The 18,300-nt window shown below is 47.5% G+C and overlaps 1 protein-coding gene across 4 annotated transcripts; it reads left to right on the plus strand.

Moving 5' to 3' along the window:
• Nucleotides 1-134: 134 nt before the first annotated feature.
• Nucleotides 135-17,344, plus strand: Spg21 (SPG21 abhydrolase domain containing, maspardin). Of its 4 annotated transcripts, none has more exons than XM_048332574.1 (9): nt 135-337; nt 4,242-4,328; nt 7,175-7,336; nt 8,874-8,954; nt 10,160-10,305; nt 11,801-11,909; nt 13,126-13,233; nt 15,139-15,279; nt 16,737-17,344. In XM_048332574.1, the coding sequence occupies exons 2-9, from the start codon at nt 4,266-4,268 to the stop codon at nt 16,851-16,853; spliced, it is 927 nt and encodes a 308-aa protein (XP_048188531.1). In that variant the 5' UTR covers nt 135-337; nt 4,242-4,265; the 3' UTR covers nt 16,854-17,344. The 4 variants fall into 4 exon arrangements, with proteins under 4 accessions (XP_048188531.1, XP_048188535.1, XP_048188533.1 ...); XM_048332578.1 differs by lacking the exon at nt 135-337 and adding an exon at nt 375-393; XM_048332576.1 differs by lacking the exon at nt 135-337 and adding an exon at nt 1,148-1,501.
• The last annotated feature ends 956 nt before the right edge of the window (nt 17,345-18,300 follow it).

Genomic DNA, 18,300 nt, shown 5'->3' on the forward strand with positions numbered 1-18,300 from the left:
CGGCGGGGGGCCGCGTAGCACCGCCCCTTCCCGTCCCCGCCCCTTCTCGCGGGCGACCACGCCCCCTGGCGACGACGCCTCTCCCACGACGTGGGCACGCCCCTTCCCCTCGCAACGTGGTCCCGCCCCCTCCGAACCCGGAAGCGGGAGACTCGCGCAAGAGAGTAGACGGCTCCGGAGGAGGGAGGCGGCCCGAGCTCGCTCGGCCGCGCGCCCCGCCCTTGGAGGCCGGCCTCCGCGGCGCCCCCCGCCCCGCCGCCCTGCACGCCTACGGGTCCCACCGGGCCGCCACGGCTTCCGCCCACACGGCCGCTGCCGCCGCTAAACCGGGCTGGAGGTGAGAGCCGACTCGGGCCCTAGAGAAAGGGACGGACGTGGGGACGGCCTGGGCAGGTAAGGGGTGGGCGAGGCCCGAGGCAGCGCCGCGTGGGTGTGGAGGGGCGTAGGTGGGTGTGTACGGAGCATGCGCGGCTGCCGGGGCTGGGTGTGACTTAGTGTAGCCCACGAGTGGACGTGCCCATGTGACCGTGCACGTGATCGCATTCTTGTGTGCCTCCAGTCTTGTGGTTTCTGCTCGGTGTGCTCGCGACCGCCTTTGTGTGACCTCCCCCCACCCCGTGTGACTGGTGAAGGCCTGGGGGAGCCCAAGCGGAGGGCAGGAGCCTGAAAGCGGCCTCCCATTTAAATCATCCTGGGCTGGGGTTTCCTGGCCCAGGAGCATGTTATTCTAGTAAACTTTTAAGAACTGTGAGTAGAGGCCAGTTGTCTCTGGAGATGGTGCCCAAGGCTTTTGTCATGGCCTAGTATAGGCCAGGTGCGAGGCTTGTGAATTGAATGCTGGAAGAGGAAAGTAGCAAGGTTGGTGCGTCTCACCCTTTTCTGAGGAACTAGGTGCTTTTGCGACTGCTTTGTCCCCACCTGCAGTGATATAGTTTCTCATAGCCCAGAGCTTCAACAGACTGAAGGAGTAACTGCGTCCAGATTTACAAAAGCTTTTACACTAAGAGCCCTGGAAGAAGTGTCACAGAAGAGATGTCAATTAGGCAGCTTTACCTCCTATGAGGTTTACAGATAATGGAGTAGGTTGCTGGAGAAAAGAGGGACATGTATTCTTTAGAGACTCCTAAAAGGACAGCACTGATATGCAGGATGCATACCTGCATTAAAAAGTAATTGCTGGACTGGGGTGTAGCTTAGTGGGAAAAGTTCATACTTGGCATGGTTAAGACCCAGAATTCAATCTCTAGCACTAAACAAAAGAAAACAATCAACCAAACCTTTCAGATACTCTTAGAGCTAATACTTGGCTTTTGCTAGGATTATGATTATTAATCATCACAGATTGTCCACTTGAAAATCAACTAAATTGAGGTCAAGAATCAGAAATTTGTGACTTGAACATTTGTCAAGCAACTTTCTTAGATATGGACTGGCCATTCTGCTGGAATCCTGGACAGGTGCACATTCCTAACTGCCAGCTTTATCACCCACCAGCATAAGGGTAAGAGAAGCCTGGGTGCTCTCAAACTGTCCCCCCAGGGGTGGGGCTTCCTTAGTCACAATAAGGCTAATCCTTTGTGGCCCTTTCCCCACCAGCATGAACAGGTGCCTTTGTTTTTGTGAAGAGCCTGTTCACATGAGATCAAATCACATGGAACTCACTATGTCCACCTTACTGAATCCTGACCAGTTTGATCACAATCTCAGCTAACCTTCTGTATTGAGCACAGAATGTTTCCCTTGTGACTTGCAAAGCATAGCGCATGGGTGGATGAAAGAGCACAAACAAACTTTGCTTTTCATCATCCCCTTACAGCTGCTTTCCCCTTTCCAGCTCTTTGCAGCAGGGGGCCCTTTTTTTCTCATGGACATCAGCTGGTCCCATGCAACATTTGGTACGAATCTCACCTCCATGACTGCCAAACTAGCACAAGTGTTCCAATCACTTGTTCCTACAAAAATGTAGTCACAGCTGTCAGCCCTGCAAGATTCGTTGTAATGCATTACAGGTGGCTGGGAATTATCTTGAGGACAGTGGGTAAGGAGCTGCTCTCTGCTTTCTGCTGTGGGCAGAGGTGGCTGGCTGGGTGAACTTGAGTGCCTCTGAGTTGACAAGGTACTTTGGTTTGTGTATTGCAATTGATTCCCCAACTATACTTTTTTTTAAAAAAGATGTTATGCTTGTTGCTTCTAGAAGCAAACATTCCTGGTTTTGATTAGGAAGATAGTTTCTACATCTGTTGGTTTATGTGTGTGCGTGCGCTTGTGTATGCGTGTGTGCATGTGTGCACTGGTATTGGAGCTTGAACTCAGGTTCAGGTACCGTCCTTTAGCTTTTTTGCTCAAGGTTGGTGCTGAGCCACAACTCCACTTTGGGCTTTGTGCTAGTTAATTGGATACAAGTGTTTCACAGACTTTTCTGCTCAGGCTGGCTTTGAACTATGATCCACAGATCTCAGTTCCCTGAATAGTTTAGGATTACAGCATGAGTCACTGGCACCTGGCTTTATCTGTTGGCTTTATTTACTTAGCCTGTTTTATATTACCTCCTGTAGAATTAAGTACTTGTTTCTGGAAAGATACTATTAAATGTAGGAAATATTTAGGTGGTGTGGGAGTATTTAAAACTTGCCCAATTATAAAGTCTTGCAGAATTAACTGTACTAGTTGCTTTATTGAACCATAATAACCAGTTGTGACTGCTTAGAATGGCTTATTTTAACACGTTAATCTGCAAAACAAAATTGAAGGGTTTTTTTTTAGTATGAATAATAGCTGTGTTTAAGCACACAGATTTTTCAGCATATAAATCCACTAATTTACTTAGTATTTTTTAAATAACTGGGGATTTTAACAAATTTTTTTGAAAGTACCATGCCTCTGAAATAAGATCATTATTACAGTATCAAGAGTGAGCTGGGGATATGGCCTAGTGGCTAGAGTGCCTGCCTTGTATTCATGAGGCCCTGGGTTCAATTCCCCAGCACCACATATACAGAAAATGGCCAGAAGTGGCGCTGTGGCTCAAGTGGCAGAGTGTTAGCCTTGAGTCCCTGAGTCCAAGCCCCAGGACTGGCCAAAAAAAAAAAAGATTGAGTTGGTGGGGCTGGGAATATGGCCTAGTGGTAAAGTGCTCACCTCATACACATGAAGCCCTGGGAGTTGCTTTAATACTGGAATGCCTCCATTTACTGTTTCCTGGGACTTCTGTATAGTAGCTTCTAGAGGTAGGGACCATAGGGGCCCCATGTTGTGTCCCTTTGGGAGCAGATCTGGAGGGCCAAGGAATGAGGAAGAACTTCACTGAGATTAGAAAACCCTACTCCTTGCCAGCCTTAAGAGCTTTCTCCAAAATAACAGTTGAGAGTCAGGCCAGGAGTTAACCTCCTCCTGGGTTACCTTGTTGGTGATGTAGCAGGATGTGGCTCCTAGCAGGTGGGTGGAAGTTCCTCAGTTGGCCATAAGAATCTGCAGCAGGGATTATAATTTCATGTTCCTGTTATGATGCAACAGAAGCTCAGCCTTTCCAAAGTTTGCAGGGACTGTTGAAGGGCCTCCCTTAAGATAAGGCTGCTGTGTGCCAGGCCCTGTTCTAGGCCCCAGGCATAGAGCTGTGAAACTCACTGAGGAGGAAACAAGCTGGAAGAGAGTTGTATCAAAGGTAGAGAGCTGTAAAAGCTAGAGGTGTCTCTCTGAAGAGCTTTGTTGCTATCATTTTCTTTCAGGGTGTCTTTTATGTGTCTTTGAATCACATCCTTGAGAATGGCAGGCTTGCCTGCATTTTGTGTGAAGGAGTTTCTGAACTCCGATTAATGCCATTTCTGGCTGGCTGTGAATTCATGAAGCAACAGGCTGGCTGTAACTCCTTTCTCTACAGGGACTGGTTCCCTGTAATCAGACAGGAGGATCTGTATCACAGTGGACCTCTGAGGTAGTTCAAAGGGACTGCAGTTCCTGATGTGTAACTAAGGCTCACCATGGGGTGTTGAAGAACTGGCCTCTGCCTGTTCTCCACTGTAGCCATATTGTCTTAGGAAGTCACGCCCATTTTCTAGTCTAGAGGAACTAAGGGGTTGAAAGACAGTCTCTCTGCTCTGTGATTATACCATTCCACCGAATTGTTTTCTCAGTGAAGTGGCTACTGAGGAGGTAAAATAGCCCATTTCCGTGGTTTTAAAGTATTGTTGATCTAGCAAGACCAGACTGTGTTCACTTCTGATGTAAACATGCTTTTATTTCAGGGTTAACCTCCATTTCGGCTGACCATGGGAGAGATTAAAATCTCCCCTGATTATAACTGGTTTAGAAGTACAGTTCCCCTTAAAAAGGTATGTATGGTTTTCTCCACCTCTTGTTTACAGACTCTTGTGCTGTTTTTATGTGTGATTTAGATGCTAAGTCTTAGTAGTTTTTGAGAGTAGAGATTGTTGCTTGTGATCATGGGTTATACAGCACAAAGTTCAGCTGTGTCACATGCAGTCAACGTTTGAGACTCAAGAGGAAAAGCAAGCATAATAATAGTATTCTTTACGTGTGTGTGTGTGTGTGTGTGTGTGTGGTGTGGAACGTGAACTCAAGACCTTGACGCTCTCACTTGGCTTTTCTACTCACATCTGACTCTATCTCTTAAGCCACACCTCAGCTCAGTAGTCAGATTGTATTTCTGTTCCTCAGACTTCAGATTTCAAACAGGTCACAATATAGTCTCCATTTGCCATGCTGAACTTCCTCTGCCATAATTTTCTCCCAGAAGCCTGTGTACTTAGTGTATTAGTAAAACCTTAGTAAACTCTTACATTGGAGTTTGGCTGTTGACTCTGAGCCCCAAGGTAATCCTAAATGTTTGGAGATCCCAGATCAAGGGTATTCCCATCACAGAATAAAACTCTATGCCAGTGTTAGAATCCAGTGATATCAAGATCGTCGCTCGTCTCTGGTCTCCAGTAGGTTCAACCCAGTGTAGACAGAATTCTTACCCCTCCCACCTTGGCAGGAGAGTAATAGAAGCTTCAGTTAATAACAGTGGAGCCAGGTGCTGTGGCCCATACCTGTACTCCTGGGAGCAGGTGAGGAGAATTGCATCTGGAGGCCAGCTCAAGTAAAAACATTACCCTCTCCCACCTCAAACAAGCTGGGTGTGGTGATGCACGTCTCTGTAAGTCCTCACTACACAAGATCAAGGTTCGAGGCTAACCTGGGCAAAAATAGCCTACCTACAAAATAACTGAAGCCAAAAAGGCCCAGGGACATGGCTTGGTAGAGCACCTGCCTAGCAAGTGCACACCTTGAGTTCAAACACAGTACTGCTCAAAAAAGTCTTTGTGGGCTGGGAATGTGGCTTAGTATAAAGTGCTTGCCTAGCATGCATGAAGCCCTGGGTTCAATTCCTCAGTACCACATAAACAGAAAAAGCTAGACGTAGCACAATGGCTCACGTGGTAGAGTGCTAACCTTGAGCAAAAGACGCCAGGGACAATGCTCAGGCCCAGCGTTCAAGCCCCAGGACTGGCAAAAAAAAAAAAAAAAAAAAAAAAAAGTCTTTTTCTGTAGACATAGGAGATGCAATTCTCCACCTATAGGCAAGATACCTACTGTGTGGCTGGCACTGTTGGAACTCCTCACATATCTTTGGTCTGTGAAGAGTTTGACATGGTGATGTGAGGTGCGTGTTCACAGATGGGAAGGCAGGCTTGTGGTTTCCTGACATTATAGCAAACATAGCCCAGGAGTACAGGGTTTGGAATTGGATTACAGTGATATTTTATAAATCTATTAAAATTTTGAGTCAGATGCTGGTGGCTCACACCTGTAATCGTAGCTACTCGGGAGGCCTGAGATCTAAGGATTATGGTTCAAAGCCAACCTGGGCAGAGAAGTCTCATGAGACTCTTATGTTCAGTTAACCACTCAAAAGCTGATAGTGGAGCTGTGGCTCAAAGTGGTAGAGGGCTAGCCTTGAGCAAAACAGCTCAGGGACAGCACCAAGGCCCCAAGTTCAAGCCCCGTGACCCACCTAAATAAATGTTATTTTTTATAGGAATTCTGACAAAATGACCATTCACAGAGAACTCTTGAGAAAGGCGAAATAACTGGCATATTTAATTATAGCTATGTTCTCTTGTCCGTTTTCAGAACGTGCTATCCATGTTACTTTTCTTCCAAATTGAATTATTGGGATAATTCCCTGGAAGATGTGTTTAAATCTTACATGATTTTATTTATAAGATTGGAATTTGGGGGTATGCATTGTCAAAGGTTATTCAGAGGTTTGGTTTTGTTTCCATTCCTGGGCTGGAACTCGGGGCCTGGGCCCTGTCCCTGAGCTTCTTTTGCTCAAGGCTAGCACTTTACCACTTGAGCCACAGCGCCACTTCTGGATTTTTTTAAAATTTATTTATTTGAGATGATTGTCTCACAGACTTTTCCTGCCTGGGCTGGCTTTGAACTTCGATCCTCAGATCCCCTAAGTAGCTAGGATTACAGGTGTGAGCCACCGGGCACCCAGCTTGTTTGTTTGTTCACCACAAGAAACAAGGGAGGAAAGCAAGACAGAAATGTGCGTGGCAGCATAGAAAGGTGAAGACGCTGTGTGTGGCGTTGGGAGATCCAGGACGTTGCTGGGTCTCCGTGGACTTTGCCTGGCCCTGTGAATTGGCTGTGACGCAGTGACCTCGGGTCAGTGTGTTGCTGTCCTGAGAGCCACGCGTGGAGCCAGCCAGGGGGCTCCGCCCCAAACATTTGGAGCCCTGGGGTTTTCCAGCCTAAAAGTAGAGCAAATATTGATTTGAACTGGGGTACTGGTCTCTGTGGCGTTCTGCCGATCCTGGCCAGCATGGGAAACCAACTGCCAGCTTCCTTCTTGTACATGCATGCGCGTGCACACACAAACACACAGCCACAAGTATGGGCGGCCACAGATGCCACGCCCAGAGTTTACTGTTGATTGTTAGATCAAGTTTCTTCCTGTTATCATGGAAAGACAAGAAACTTTTTTTAAAAAAAGAAAGAAAAAAGCAGCTCTGTGGAACCAAAGGGAAGAAAAGGCAATCAGAGCAGTTGTGTGTGCTGATCCTCTGGGACCCCCCTTCCTCCACCCCCAGATCAAGGGAGTATGAATGCCTCAAAACCAAAATGTAAGAGCCCCTGTTTTTGCCTTGTCACTTTATCTCCACAGATTATCGTAGATGATGATGACAGCAAGATATGGTCACTCTATGATGCGGGCCCCAGAACTATCAGGTGTCCTCTCATATTTCTTCCCCCTGTCAGCGGAACTGCAGATGTATTTTTCCAGCAAATTTTGGCGTTGACTGGATGGGGTTACCGGGTGATCGCTGTAAGTATTGCTGTGTTAGTATTCATATTCAGCTTACTTTCTTGTCCTTTTCTTTGTGATTACTGATTATGATAGTCACCTTTTTTTTTTTTTTTAATCAGTCATGGGGTTTGAACTCAGGTGCTGTCTCTTGAGCTTTTTTGTTCAAGTCTAAAGCTCTACTCTACTTTGAACACTTCTGGTTTTCTGGTGGTTAATTGGAGATAAGAGTTTCACAGACTTTCCTGCCGGGGCTGGCTTTGACCTTGATCCTCAGATCTCTGCCTCCTGAGTATCTAGGATTACAGGTGTAAGCCACCAGCACCTGGCTACACAAACAGAATTTTAATAATAAGAGCAATATATCAAATCCAAAATTATCCTATAATGTATATGATGGTATGTATTCCAGTGATTGTTTCTCTCCTTCAACAGAATAAATGTAAGTACTTAAACAACAAGCCTGTTGGATGGGTTTAATGTAGGTAAAAACGGGAAGCTAGCACTTCACCTGTAGTGGTAGAGCTCTAGCCTTGAGAAGAAGCTCAGGGACAGTGCCCAGGCCCTGACTTCAAGCCCTACAACTGATAAAAAATAACTCAATAATAAAACTGAGGAAATCCTTAGGGGGACAAGCCTCAGTCCTCTAGAAATGAGTTTGTGCCTTGTTGTTGTCCTCATCACATTAACAGACTTCTTAGGGTGACGTGCCACACTCTTTTCGGTGTCATAAAGAACAAGAAACCAGACACGATGACTAAGTCAATTCAAAAGAACCATTTTATTGATCACTCCTTAAAGAAACTCTACTAACGAGAGGGATCCCTCCTCAGAACAAATGTTATTTGCAGCTCTCTTGAGCTCTTTGAGCATAATATCCTCCACTCACAATACAATTGGGATTAAACAGTGCTGCCTCTTGCCAGGCTTGCACTTGCTAGGCTGGTGAGACACCACTGAGCCCCATTTCTTACTGATTTTTAGGACTTCCGTCCAGCAGCATGCCTGAGCCCCAGTCCGCCTACTTTGTTCCCCATCGTCATTGGGCCTAGTTATAGGTTAAAAAGGGGAACTTTTCTCCCCAGGGTTGGCCTCAAGCCACAATCCTCCCTCTTAGCCTCCCAAGTAGCTATGATTTCCAAGTATGAGCCACTAGCAGCCAGCTCATCCCCCACCCCACCCCACCCCCAGCTGGCGTTTGAACTCAAGGCTTGGTGCTTGCTGGGTGCAGGCCTCTGCCACTGAGCCACATTCCCATCCGGAAAGACACCATGTCTTTGCTTGGATCAGTTCTGATCTACTCTCCCTCCAACCAATGTGAATCGAAGTTGTTACTCACGTATATCACTAGAGTATGTTCACTTCTTATTCTCTTGAAATTGTGGTCCTTTGGTAAAATATCAATAAAGTTTAGAAGAAAGCGAAAGCTTGCCTGTATTTTGAATAAGAGGCAAAGCTTGAGCAAACGAGAAATGCTATTATATAAGGTTTGTTTGTTTTTTAAATAGGAGTTGCATTTGCACTACTATGGTTTATTAAAATGAACTTGTCATTTCAGCTGCAGTATCCAGTTTATTGGGATCACCTTGAATTCTGTGATGGGTTCAGAAAACTTTTAGACCATTTACAATTGGATAAAGTGAGTACCCTGGAACTAATTTACTCCATGTGTTTTGGTTTTTGGTTTTGTTTTGGGGTTTTTTTGGCCAGTCCTGGGGCTTGGACTCAGCACTGTCCCTAGCTCCTTTTTGCTCAAGACTAGCTCTCTACCTCTTGAGCCACAGCACCACTTTTGACCTTTTCTGTTTATATGGTGTTGAGGAATCAAACCCAGGGCTTCATGTATGCTAGGTAAGCACTCTACCGCTAAGCCATATTCCCAGCCCCTACTCCATGTGTTTTTTGTTTGGCTTTGGTGTTTTGTTTTGTTTTTTGGCCAGTCCGGAGCTTGGACTCAGGGCCTGAGCACTGCCCCTGGCTTCTTTTTGCTCAAGGTTAGCATCTACCACTTGAGCTACAGCTCCACTTCTTTTTCTATATATGTGGTGCTGAGGAATTGAACCCAGGGCTTCATGTATACAACGCAAGCACTTTTGCCATTAGGCCATATTCCCAGCCACTACTCGATGTGTTTTTTTGTTTTGTTTTGTTTTTGTTTTTGCCAGTCCTAGGCCTTCAACTCAGGGCCTGAGCACTGTCCCTGGCTTCTTTTTGCTCAAGGTTAGCACTCTGCCACTTGAGCCACAGCGCCACTTCTGGCTTTTTCTATATATGTGGTGCTGGGGAATGGAACCCAGGGCTTCATGTATACAAGGCGAGCACTCTTGCCACTAGATCATATTTCCAGCCCTCCATGTGTTTTTAATATAACATTTATCTTGTAAACCTCTTTGTGCTCAAGACTGGGGCTCTATCACCTGTTCTACAGCTCCACTTTAGGCTCTTGGTGGTGAATTGGTGATAAAATACCTCACAGACTTTTCTTCCCTGGGCTGGCTTTGAACTGCAACCCCCAGATCTCAGCCTCCTATGTAGCTAGGATTACAGGCAGTGCTTGTAATTACCAGTGCCCAGCAATGGGTCTCATTTTTTTCTAATACAATCTCTGAGTATATGTCATTTGAATGCACAGTTGTGTTGTTTTCTTGATGGGGTGTGTAAATTACATTTAAACATATCGTTTCTTAAATTTCTAGCTGCCATGTAGATATTTCAGACTATTGAACATCAATGACATTATATTCTGGGATTAATGATAATTGAAGCAACTTTTTTTATACTCCTGTTTGGAATGGATCTGAGTTCCAGCCTCTGCCTTATGTTTGTTTATATATATATAATTAGGTCCATCTATTTGGAGCTTCATTGGGAGGCTTTTTGGCCCAGAAATTTGCAGAATACACTCACAAGTCTCCTAGAGTCCATTCCCTCATCCTCTGCAATGCGTTCAGCGACACCTCCATCTTCAACCAGACATGGACTGCAAACAGGTGAGACACAAACAGCAGGTCAGAATGTTCTTGAGTGTTGGCCTGGGTTTTGTTGTTGTTTTGTTTCATTTGTTTTTGGTGCAGTGGGAAGGAAAGATTCATATCTGCTTTTGTCTTCTGCAACTTCTCTGTCTTTTAAAATTAGAATGATCACCTTTGTAAAAGAGGATTGATCGGACCACTAGTGGCTCACACCTGTCATCCTAGCCACCAAGGAGGCTGAGATCTGAGGATTGTGGTTCAGGGCCAGCACAGGCAGGAAAGTCTGTGAGACTCTTATCCCCAATTTACCACCAATAAACCAGAGATAGAGCTATGGCTCAAGTGGTAGAGCACTAGTTTTGGGTGAAAAAGCTCAGGGACAGTGTCCAGACCCTCTCAAAACACAGGACCAGCACCAAAAGAGAAAGAGAGAGAGAGAGAGAGAGAGAGAGAGAGAGAGAGAGAGAGAGAGAGAGAGAGAGAGAGAGAGAACCGCATGAAGTCGATGTCCAGTTCTTTCCATTACTCAGTGGTTGACTATCTGCTCAGACACTTGGACAATTTGTCTTCATTGCTCTACAATAACTTCAGTTACATGGACTTTGTGTAGGTAGTTGTGTATATATTGGCTGACAGTTTCATGAGATGTTTGGTGTGTTTTAGTGTGATAAACCTTGATGCAGACTTGATTTCCTTCTCTCATGTTCCTGTTACCAAGTTGGAAAGACTAGAACACATATGTGGTCCATCAGAAGATGGAAATGGTGACAAATGCCCCCCAGAATATTGGGGCAGCCAGTGTGATTCTTGTTTCCTTCTAGCCATTCCATCATAGACTTGAGTACTTTCGTTTGCAAGCACTTCACCACTTGAGTCACACCTCTGCTCCTTTTTTAGTTTGTTTGCCAAGTAGGGTCTTGTGCTTTCGCCCAGGTTGACTTTGGACCATAAACCTCTGGCTCTGCATGGCAAGAGGGGCGGCCTTGCATTTACGCAGGCCATCATTACAGAGTAACCATCCTGTCGTCTAATGTGCCAGTGGAGTATCAGTCCCACATACACAGCACCTGTGTCTGCCAGAAAAGCAGTTTGTTCCCCACGGTCCATTTTTACCCAGGGTTGCTCCGGGACAATGCATGTCCAGTGTGGGCCTTTCTCTGCACCATCCACCCTCTGCAGACTGCAGTCTTCCTCTTGCCCTGTCCTCAGACTTGCAGATCACTGTCTTCCGATACCCGTCCTCCTTGCTGATGCTTTTGCCCAGGTAGCTAGGTGAAGCTCAACTGGGTAAATTAAATGAAGTGTCTTCATAAATAGAAGAGAGAGCCCATTCCAGAAATTTCCCGAACCCCTCACCTCTGGTTTGAGTGTGCACTGCACTGCTGGGGGCGGCGAGGCTTGCAGGAATGCTTGCTCCTTGCAGAGGCTGGCAGGGAAGGGGGCAACCAGCTCCACGTGGCACTGAAGTGCCAGGAAAGCATCAGCGTCACGCCTGCCGCTCTTTGTTTTACAGCTTCTGGCTGATGCCTGCCTTCATGCTCAAAAAAATCGTCCTCGGGAACTTCTCCTCCGGCCCCGTGGACCCTATGATGGCTGACGCCATTGACTTCATGGTGGACAGGGTGAGACTCTAGCCAGGGCATGGGGCGCCATGTACAGGGGATTTCCACAGGGACCCCAAGGGAGGTCCACCCCAACATTGAATGCTTTAGCCCCGCCGGTAAGGCCTGGCGGCGTGAGTGCCCTCCTGCAGCCCTTCACCCACATGGCCTGGGGAACATCTAGATTCCAAGCGAGGGCCGGTCAACATCCTGTCCCCCCACGAGTAAAACAGTACTGTACTAAACTGCAGAACTCTAGAAGGAAAGGTTTTAAAAGGTTTTTACCTAAACAGATGATGTTCAAGGTATGTCTAACCTGACTTAAACGTTACCGACTGTACAGTGCCATATTAATATATACAATATTTATTATGTATCAGCCAAACATGATTTTTTTTATTGAAGCCTGGGCATGGTCACTCATTCCTGTAATACTAGGACACATGAGGCTGAGGCAGGAGGATTGAGAGTTCAAAGCCAGCCTGGTCAATATAGTAAGAGTCCCATCTTGGGAACAGAACCTAAGGCTTCACATGAGACAGTCTGCCTGGAATCCTTTGGGTATGGGATCTGGAAATCTGGGAGATTCGGTTGTCAGTTTTGGTGTTGAGACCGAGTCTCAACTCTGTAGCTAGGGCCAAGAATCATTTTGCCTCCCAGTGCGGGGATTGCGAGTGGCGCCTTCTACAGCCCCCCACACCTGGCTGAGATGCGCAGTTTCACGTTACCCTTCCTTCTCAGGTAAATGTGATGAACCAGGTCTGCAGGCTTGCATTTAGGAGCTAATGGGCAGGTGATTGGTGATTGCTGAGATCTCTTCCAGGTCAAAGATCCCTTAAATGTCTGTCAATTTTTTTTTTGGTTGGTTGGTCATGGGGCTTGCACTCTGGGCCTGGGCACTATCCCTGAGCTATTCAGCTCAAGGCTAGTGCTCTACCACTTGAGTCTCTTCCAGTTTTCTGGTGGTTAATTGGAGATGAGTGTCTCAAGGCCTTTGCTTCCCAGGCTGGCTTTGAACCACAATGCAGTCCTTCGATCTTAGCCTCCTGGGTAGCTAGGATTACAGGTGTGAGCCACCAGTGCCCGGCTGTCTATCACCTGTGAAGGGCACACATTGGCTTGCTCTGCCTGTGGAACCTGCTATACGTGATGAATTTTTGAGGCATAAACATCTGTAGACTTCAACATAAATATCTAGAACTATTTTTAAAACCATTACCTGTGTTTCTTCCTGCAGCTGGAAAGTTTGGGGCAAAGTGAACTGGCTTCAAGACTCACCCTGAATTGTCAGAACTCTTATGTGGAACCTCACAAAATTCGGGACATCCCAGTAACCATCATGGATGTGAGCTCCCCGCCCCCCCCCCCACCCGCACTGCGTCGGATGGTTTCATAGGAACTGTTGCAAAGGCTGCCTTGCTTTTAGTTTTTCTCAGTTCCTGGATTTTTTCCCTGGCAAGAGCAACACCATTGAGATAAACATAGACTTACACAGCCTGCTTACAATCTGTGAAATTGCCTTCCTTGCTACCTCAGATACTTGTGCCTCATTGGTTTCAAACTCAGCACAATGCTTGAGGATTTTTGAGGTTGGGGGTGTTGGCTAAGTCGCAGAGCACTTGCTTAATAAATACAAGATCCAGGGCTGGGAATATGGCCTAGTGGTAAAGTGCTCACCTCGTATAGATGAAGCCCTGGGTTCGATTCCTCAGCACCACATATATAGGAAAAGCTGGAAGTGGCGCTGTGGCTCAAGTGGCAGAGTGCTCGCTAGCCTTGAGCAAAAAGAAGCCAGGGACAGTGCTCAGGCCCTGAGTTCAAGGCCCAGGACTGGCAACCAAAAACAAAACCAAACAAACAAATAAATACAAGATCCCAAGTTGAAACCCTCGTACCATTAAAAAACAAAAAGGATGCATAGGTGCTGTATCATGTTCAATTATGGTGCCTTTAAGGCTGAGTCCTATTATTCCTCTTGCCTTGCCTGTGTCAGTGGACACTGGGTTGTTTGTGGACTTTGGCTGTGGTGACTAATGAAAGCATTCGTGGACGTTGGGACAAAGGTATCTGTTGAGCCCTGCTTTTAATTATTGTGGGTGTGTGCCTGCTCGTGGGGGCACTGCCTTCTGTGCCATTCTGAGTTTGACTTTCTGAGGAGCTAACTTCCTCCCTGTTTCCACACGCCCCCAGCAGTGCATAAGGTTCTGGTCTCTCCATACTCTGTTTTTTGTTTTTTTTTTGGCCAGTCCTGGGCCTTGAACTCAGGGCCTGAGCACTGTCCCTGGCTTCTTTTTGCTCAAGGCTAGCACTCTGCCACTTGAATCACAGCGCCACTTCTGGCCATTTTCTATATATATGGTGCTTGGGAATCGAACCCAGGGCTTCATGTATAGGAGGCAAGCACTCTTGCCACTAGGCCATATTCCCAGCCCTCTCTCCATACTCTGAACACAAGTTCTTTCTGGTGTTTTTTTATATAATGGCCACCCTAATGGATGGGAGGTGGTGTCTCACCGAGGTGACTTTCGATACTGCTGGGATGGCTTCCAACTGCACTGTACCAGTGACCTACAGCCCTAACTTTTGCTTGTGTGTGTGGGTGACACTGCTAGGGCTTGAACTCAGGGCCTTCCATTCAGCCTTTGTTTTCACTCCCAGCCTACTACTCTACCCCTTGAACCACATCTCCACTTTTTGTTGGTTACTTGGAGATAAAAGGCTAGGGATTTGTCTGCCTCAGCTGACTCCAAGCGGCAATCTTCAGCCTCCTGAATAGCTAGCACGATAGGTGTGAGCCACCAGCACCCAGCTTTGCTTTTTTTTTCCTGGTCCTGAGGCTTGAACACAGGGCCGTTTCATGGACTTGCCTGCCCAAGCTAGCTTCAAACCATGATCCTCAGATCTCAGCCTCCAGAGTAGCTAGGATTATATAGGTATAATCCATGGCACCCAGCTTAAAAAAAAAATCAGGTAACAACTTTATTTTTGCCTCATGTTGTTTAAATCTTGAATTTAGGAATAAATTGATTTCAGACTTTTTGGTCAGGAAATTATCCACTTCCAAGCATGCAGATAGTAATGTCACTCTGCTCTAATTGCCCCGTGCTGGTTTAACGTGGGCAGAGCAAGCTTTTGAAGTGTTCCCAGTGTGAGGCCCTGGGTTTGGTGTGGACTGGGGACCGGCACTGGGCGGAGGCACATCCATCTGTGTGGACCATGTGAAATCCCGTTCTCTGCCCTGTTTCCTCAGGTGTTTGACCAGAGCGCACTATCCACTGAAGCCAAGGAAGAAATGTACAAACTGTACCCAAATGCCCGGCGAGCTCACCTCAAAACAGGAGGCAACTTCCCATACCTGTGCAGAAGCGCGGAGGTGAATCTCTACATCCAGGTGGGTCCCTGGGGCCCAGAGCCAGCCAGTGGATCTGCACGGTTCGGAGAGTGAATGAAGTGAGGGGATGACCAAGCCCGACTTGATGGAATGGGCTGAGCACACCAGGCCTAAAGGAGCGTGTGTGTGTCAGTCCTGTGGCTTGAACTCAGGGCCTGGGTGCTGTCCCTGAGATTCATTTTCTCACTGCTAGTGCTCTACCATGTGAGCAATAGCTCCACTTCTGGTGTCTTGGTAATTACTGGAGATAACATCACACATTTTCCTGCCTGAGCTGGCTTCAAACTGCAATTCTGAGGTGACTTCTTATGCTGTTTTGGGGGGTTCTGGGGTCTGAACTCCACATGCCTAGCAAGTGCCCTACCACTTATTCACACTCCGCCCATTTTCTTTAGTTGTTACCTTTGCCGCCTCTATGGATATTACAGGCACCCCCCACCACACCCAGCTTATTTCTTGAGATGAGGGGACTCGCTGACTTTTTCCCAGCTGGCCTCAAGCCATGGTCCCCCCAGTCTCTGCCTACCAGGTAGAGGATGAAGAACAGTTGTGACTTCTTTGGCAGATACCAGGAAGCTTATGGAGAAAGTCATGTTCCTAGCTCCGTTCATCTCACTTGCACAAGTAGAATGAGAAAGGAGATCTGAAAACTTAGGAAACACTGCCTATCTGGGTGTGGTGACTCACAGCTTTAATTCCAGATACTTACTTGGAGGTAGAGATTGGGAGGTCAAGGCCAGCCCAGATATTTATTTTTATTTATTTATTTTGCCAGTCCTGGGGCTTGAACTCAGGGCCTGGGTTCTGTCCTTGAGCCTTTCTGCTCAAGGCTAGAGCTCTACTGCTTTATGACTTGAGCCACCGCGCCACTTCTGGCTTTTTCTGTGTCTGTGGTGCTGAGGTTTCAAACCCAGGTCTTCATGCATGCTAGGCAAGCACTCTACCACCAAGCCACATTCCCAGCCCTGATATTTAGTGAGGCCTCATCTGTCATCTGTCATCCCAGCTATGAGGGAGGTATAGGTAGGATTCGACCGGATGCTGGCCTGGGCAAAGGGGGCTGGTATATGTATACATAGTTCATGTGGTAGAGTGCCTGTTGCCAGGCTGGCTTTGAACCATGACCCTACAGGTCTCAGTCTCCTGAGTAGCTGGGTTTTACAGGTGTGACCCACTAGCACCCCCAAAGTATGTACCAGTAGGATATTCTGGTGCACATCTGTAATCCCAGCACTTGCGCGGCTGAGGCGTTTGGATCAGGAGTTGGAGGCCAGCCTGGGTCACGTAACGAAATCCTTGTCTCAGCCATGTCTAAGTCTCCCATGTCTAGCAATGTTTCTCCACTTAGCGGGTAATTTTTAGGATACAACACTTTTTGCACGGGCGGGGCAGCGATCGGAGCAGCTGAGGCTCCGTCCCAGCTCCACAAAACGATCACGGCCGCCCTGTGTGCGCAGATCCATTTGCTGCAATTCCACGGAACCAAATACGCCGCCATCGACCCATCCATGGTCAGCGCCGAGGAGCTCGAGGTGCAGAAAGGCAACCTGAGCGGGGCCCAGGAGGAGCCGTAGCCGCGGCCACGCGGTCAGTGACGCAAGCAACGCGGTGACGCGCGCCCGCGCATGTGCACAGCCTTCCGGGACGAGTACGGCCGGCCGGCCGGCCGGCCTGCGGAGCGCGAGCCTTCCGGGAGGACCACCGAGTGTCACCTTGGCCGCAGGCGCAGCTCTCCCGAGACGGCGTGACTGTCCCCTCTCCAGTTGGTTTTTTTAGCTTTTAAGTTTGAGAAAAGTGCTTGTGAAGAACTGTCACTTTAAGAGCCATGAAATTTTTGCTACCAAAAGTCTTCGCTGCTCTTGCTGGGGTTTCTGAGGTGCGGGGTTCCTTCTCTTGGCCGTCGTCTCTCTCGCCGTTTGTGTGGGGTGCAGCGAGGCCGCGTGGGCCGCGCGGTGCGGTGGCGGCCCACGGCCACCCCTCCTTCCCTTCCCATCGAGCACACTGTTCTCAGTGCCAGCGCTTGTCTAAGACAGTACAGTATTTGGAATTAAAACTTCAATTTTAAGGAGTGGCGCTGTGATTCTGCTGCTGCTGATTTGGGCTCCATAGCTCATTTGTGGTAAGTCACTTCACCTACATAAAGCACAGGTTGCTACAGCCCAGGGTCACAGTTCGAAGCCAGCCCAGGCAGGAAGGTGCATGAGACATCTGACCCCAAATTAACCAGCAAAAAGCCGGAAGTGGCGCTGTGGCTCAAGCGGCAGAGTGCCAGCCTTGAGCAAAAAGAAGCCAGGGACAGTGCTCAGGCCCTGAGTTCAAACCCCAGGACTGGCAAAAAAAAAAAATTAGAAGAAAAAGTGAGACCTAACTAAAGCAAAAAGGGTCAGGGCGTGGTTTAAGTGGTACAGCACCCACCTGGTAAGCCTAAGGCCCTAAGTTCAGACAGCAGGTGCTAGCTCTGTAACAGCTTACCACCCAGGGCTAACCTGGCAATGGACTTGTCTGGATATTGTGTTCTCAATTCCACAAATATAAGGAACCACTATGGAACCTGCCATATTTAACCATTTCAGTCTATCAGCTTGTTTTTAATCTCTGAAAAAAATACAAAATTCATTTTGTAATGATCCAGACACATGATCTAAGTCTGCAATGGTAGGTAGAAGACATGGGTTGATTTGAGGCGGGGGGGGGGGGGGGGGGGGGGGAGTCTTGCTATGTCACCTAGGCTGACCGTGAACTCTTAGACTCAAGTGATCCCTGTGTCTCAGCCACAGTTTACCGCCAACCCGGTTGGTTGGTTGGGACAGGAGGGGGCATGGTACTGAGGTTTTGAACTCAGGACTTCACACTCTACCATTGGAGCCACCCTTTGGGGCCTTGTTTTTTGGCTTGTGATTGGGTCTTTCTGTGTTGCCCAGTCTGGCCTTAAATATCTGGTGTGTTCACTTTCCATCACTGTGACAAAATGCCTAAGATGATCACTTATGGAAGGAAAGACAATGGATTCAGCTCAATCAA

Source organism: Perognathus longimembris, chromosome 23 (assembly GCF_023159225.1).
Source record: "Perognathus longimembris pacificus isolate PPM17 chromosome 23, ASM2315922v1, whole genome shotgun sequence".
Lineage (NCBI taxonomy): Eukaryota > Metazoa > Chordata > Mammalia > Rodentia > Heteromyidae > Perognathus > Perognathus longimembris.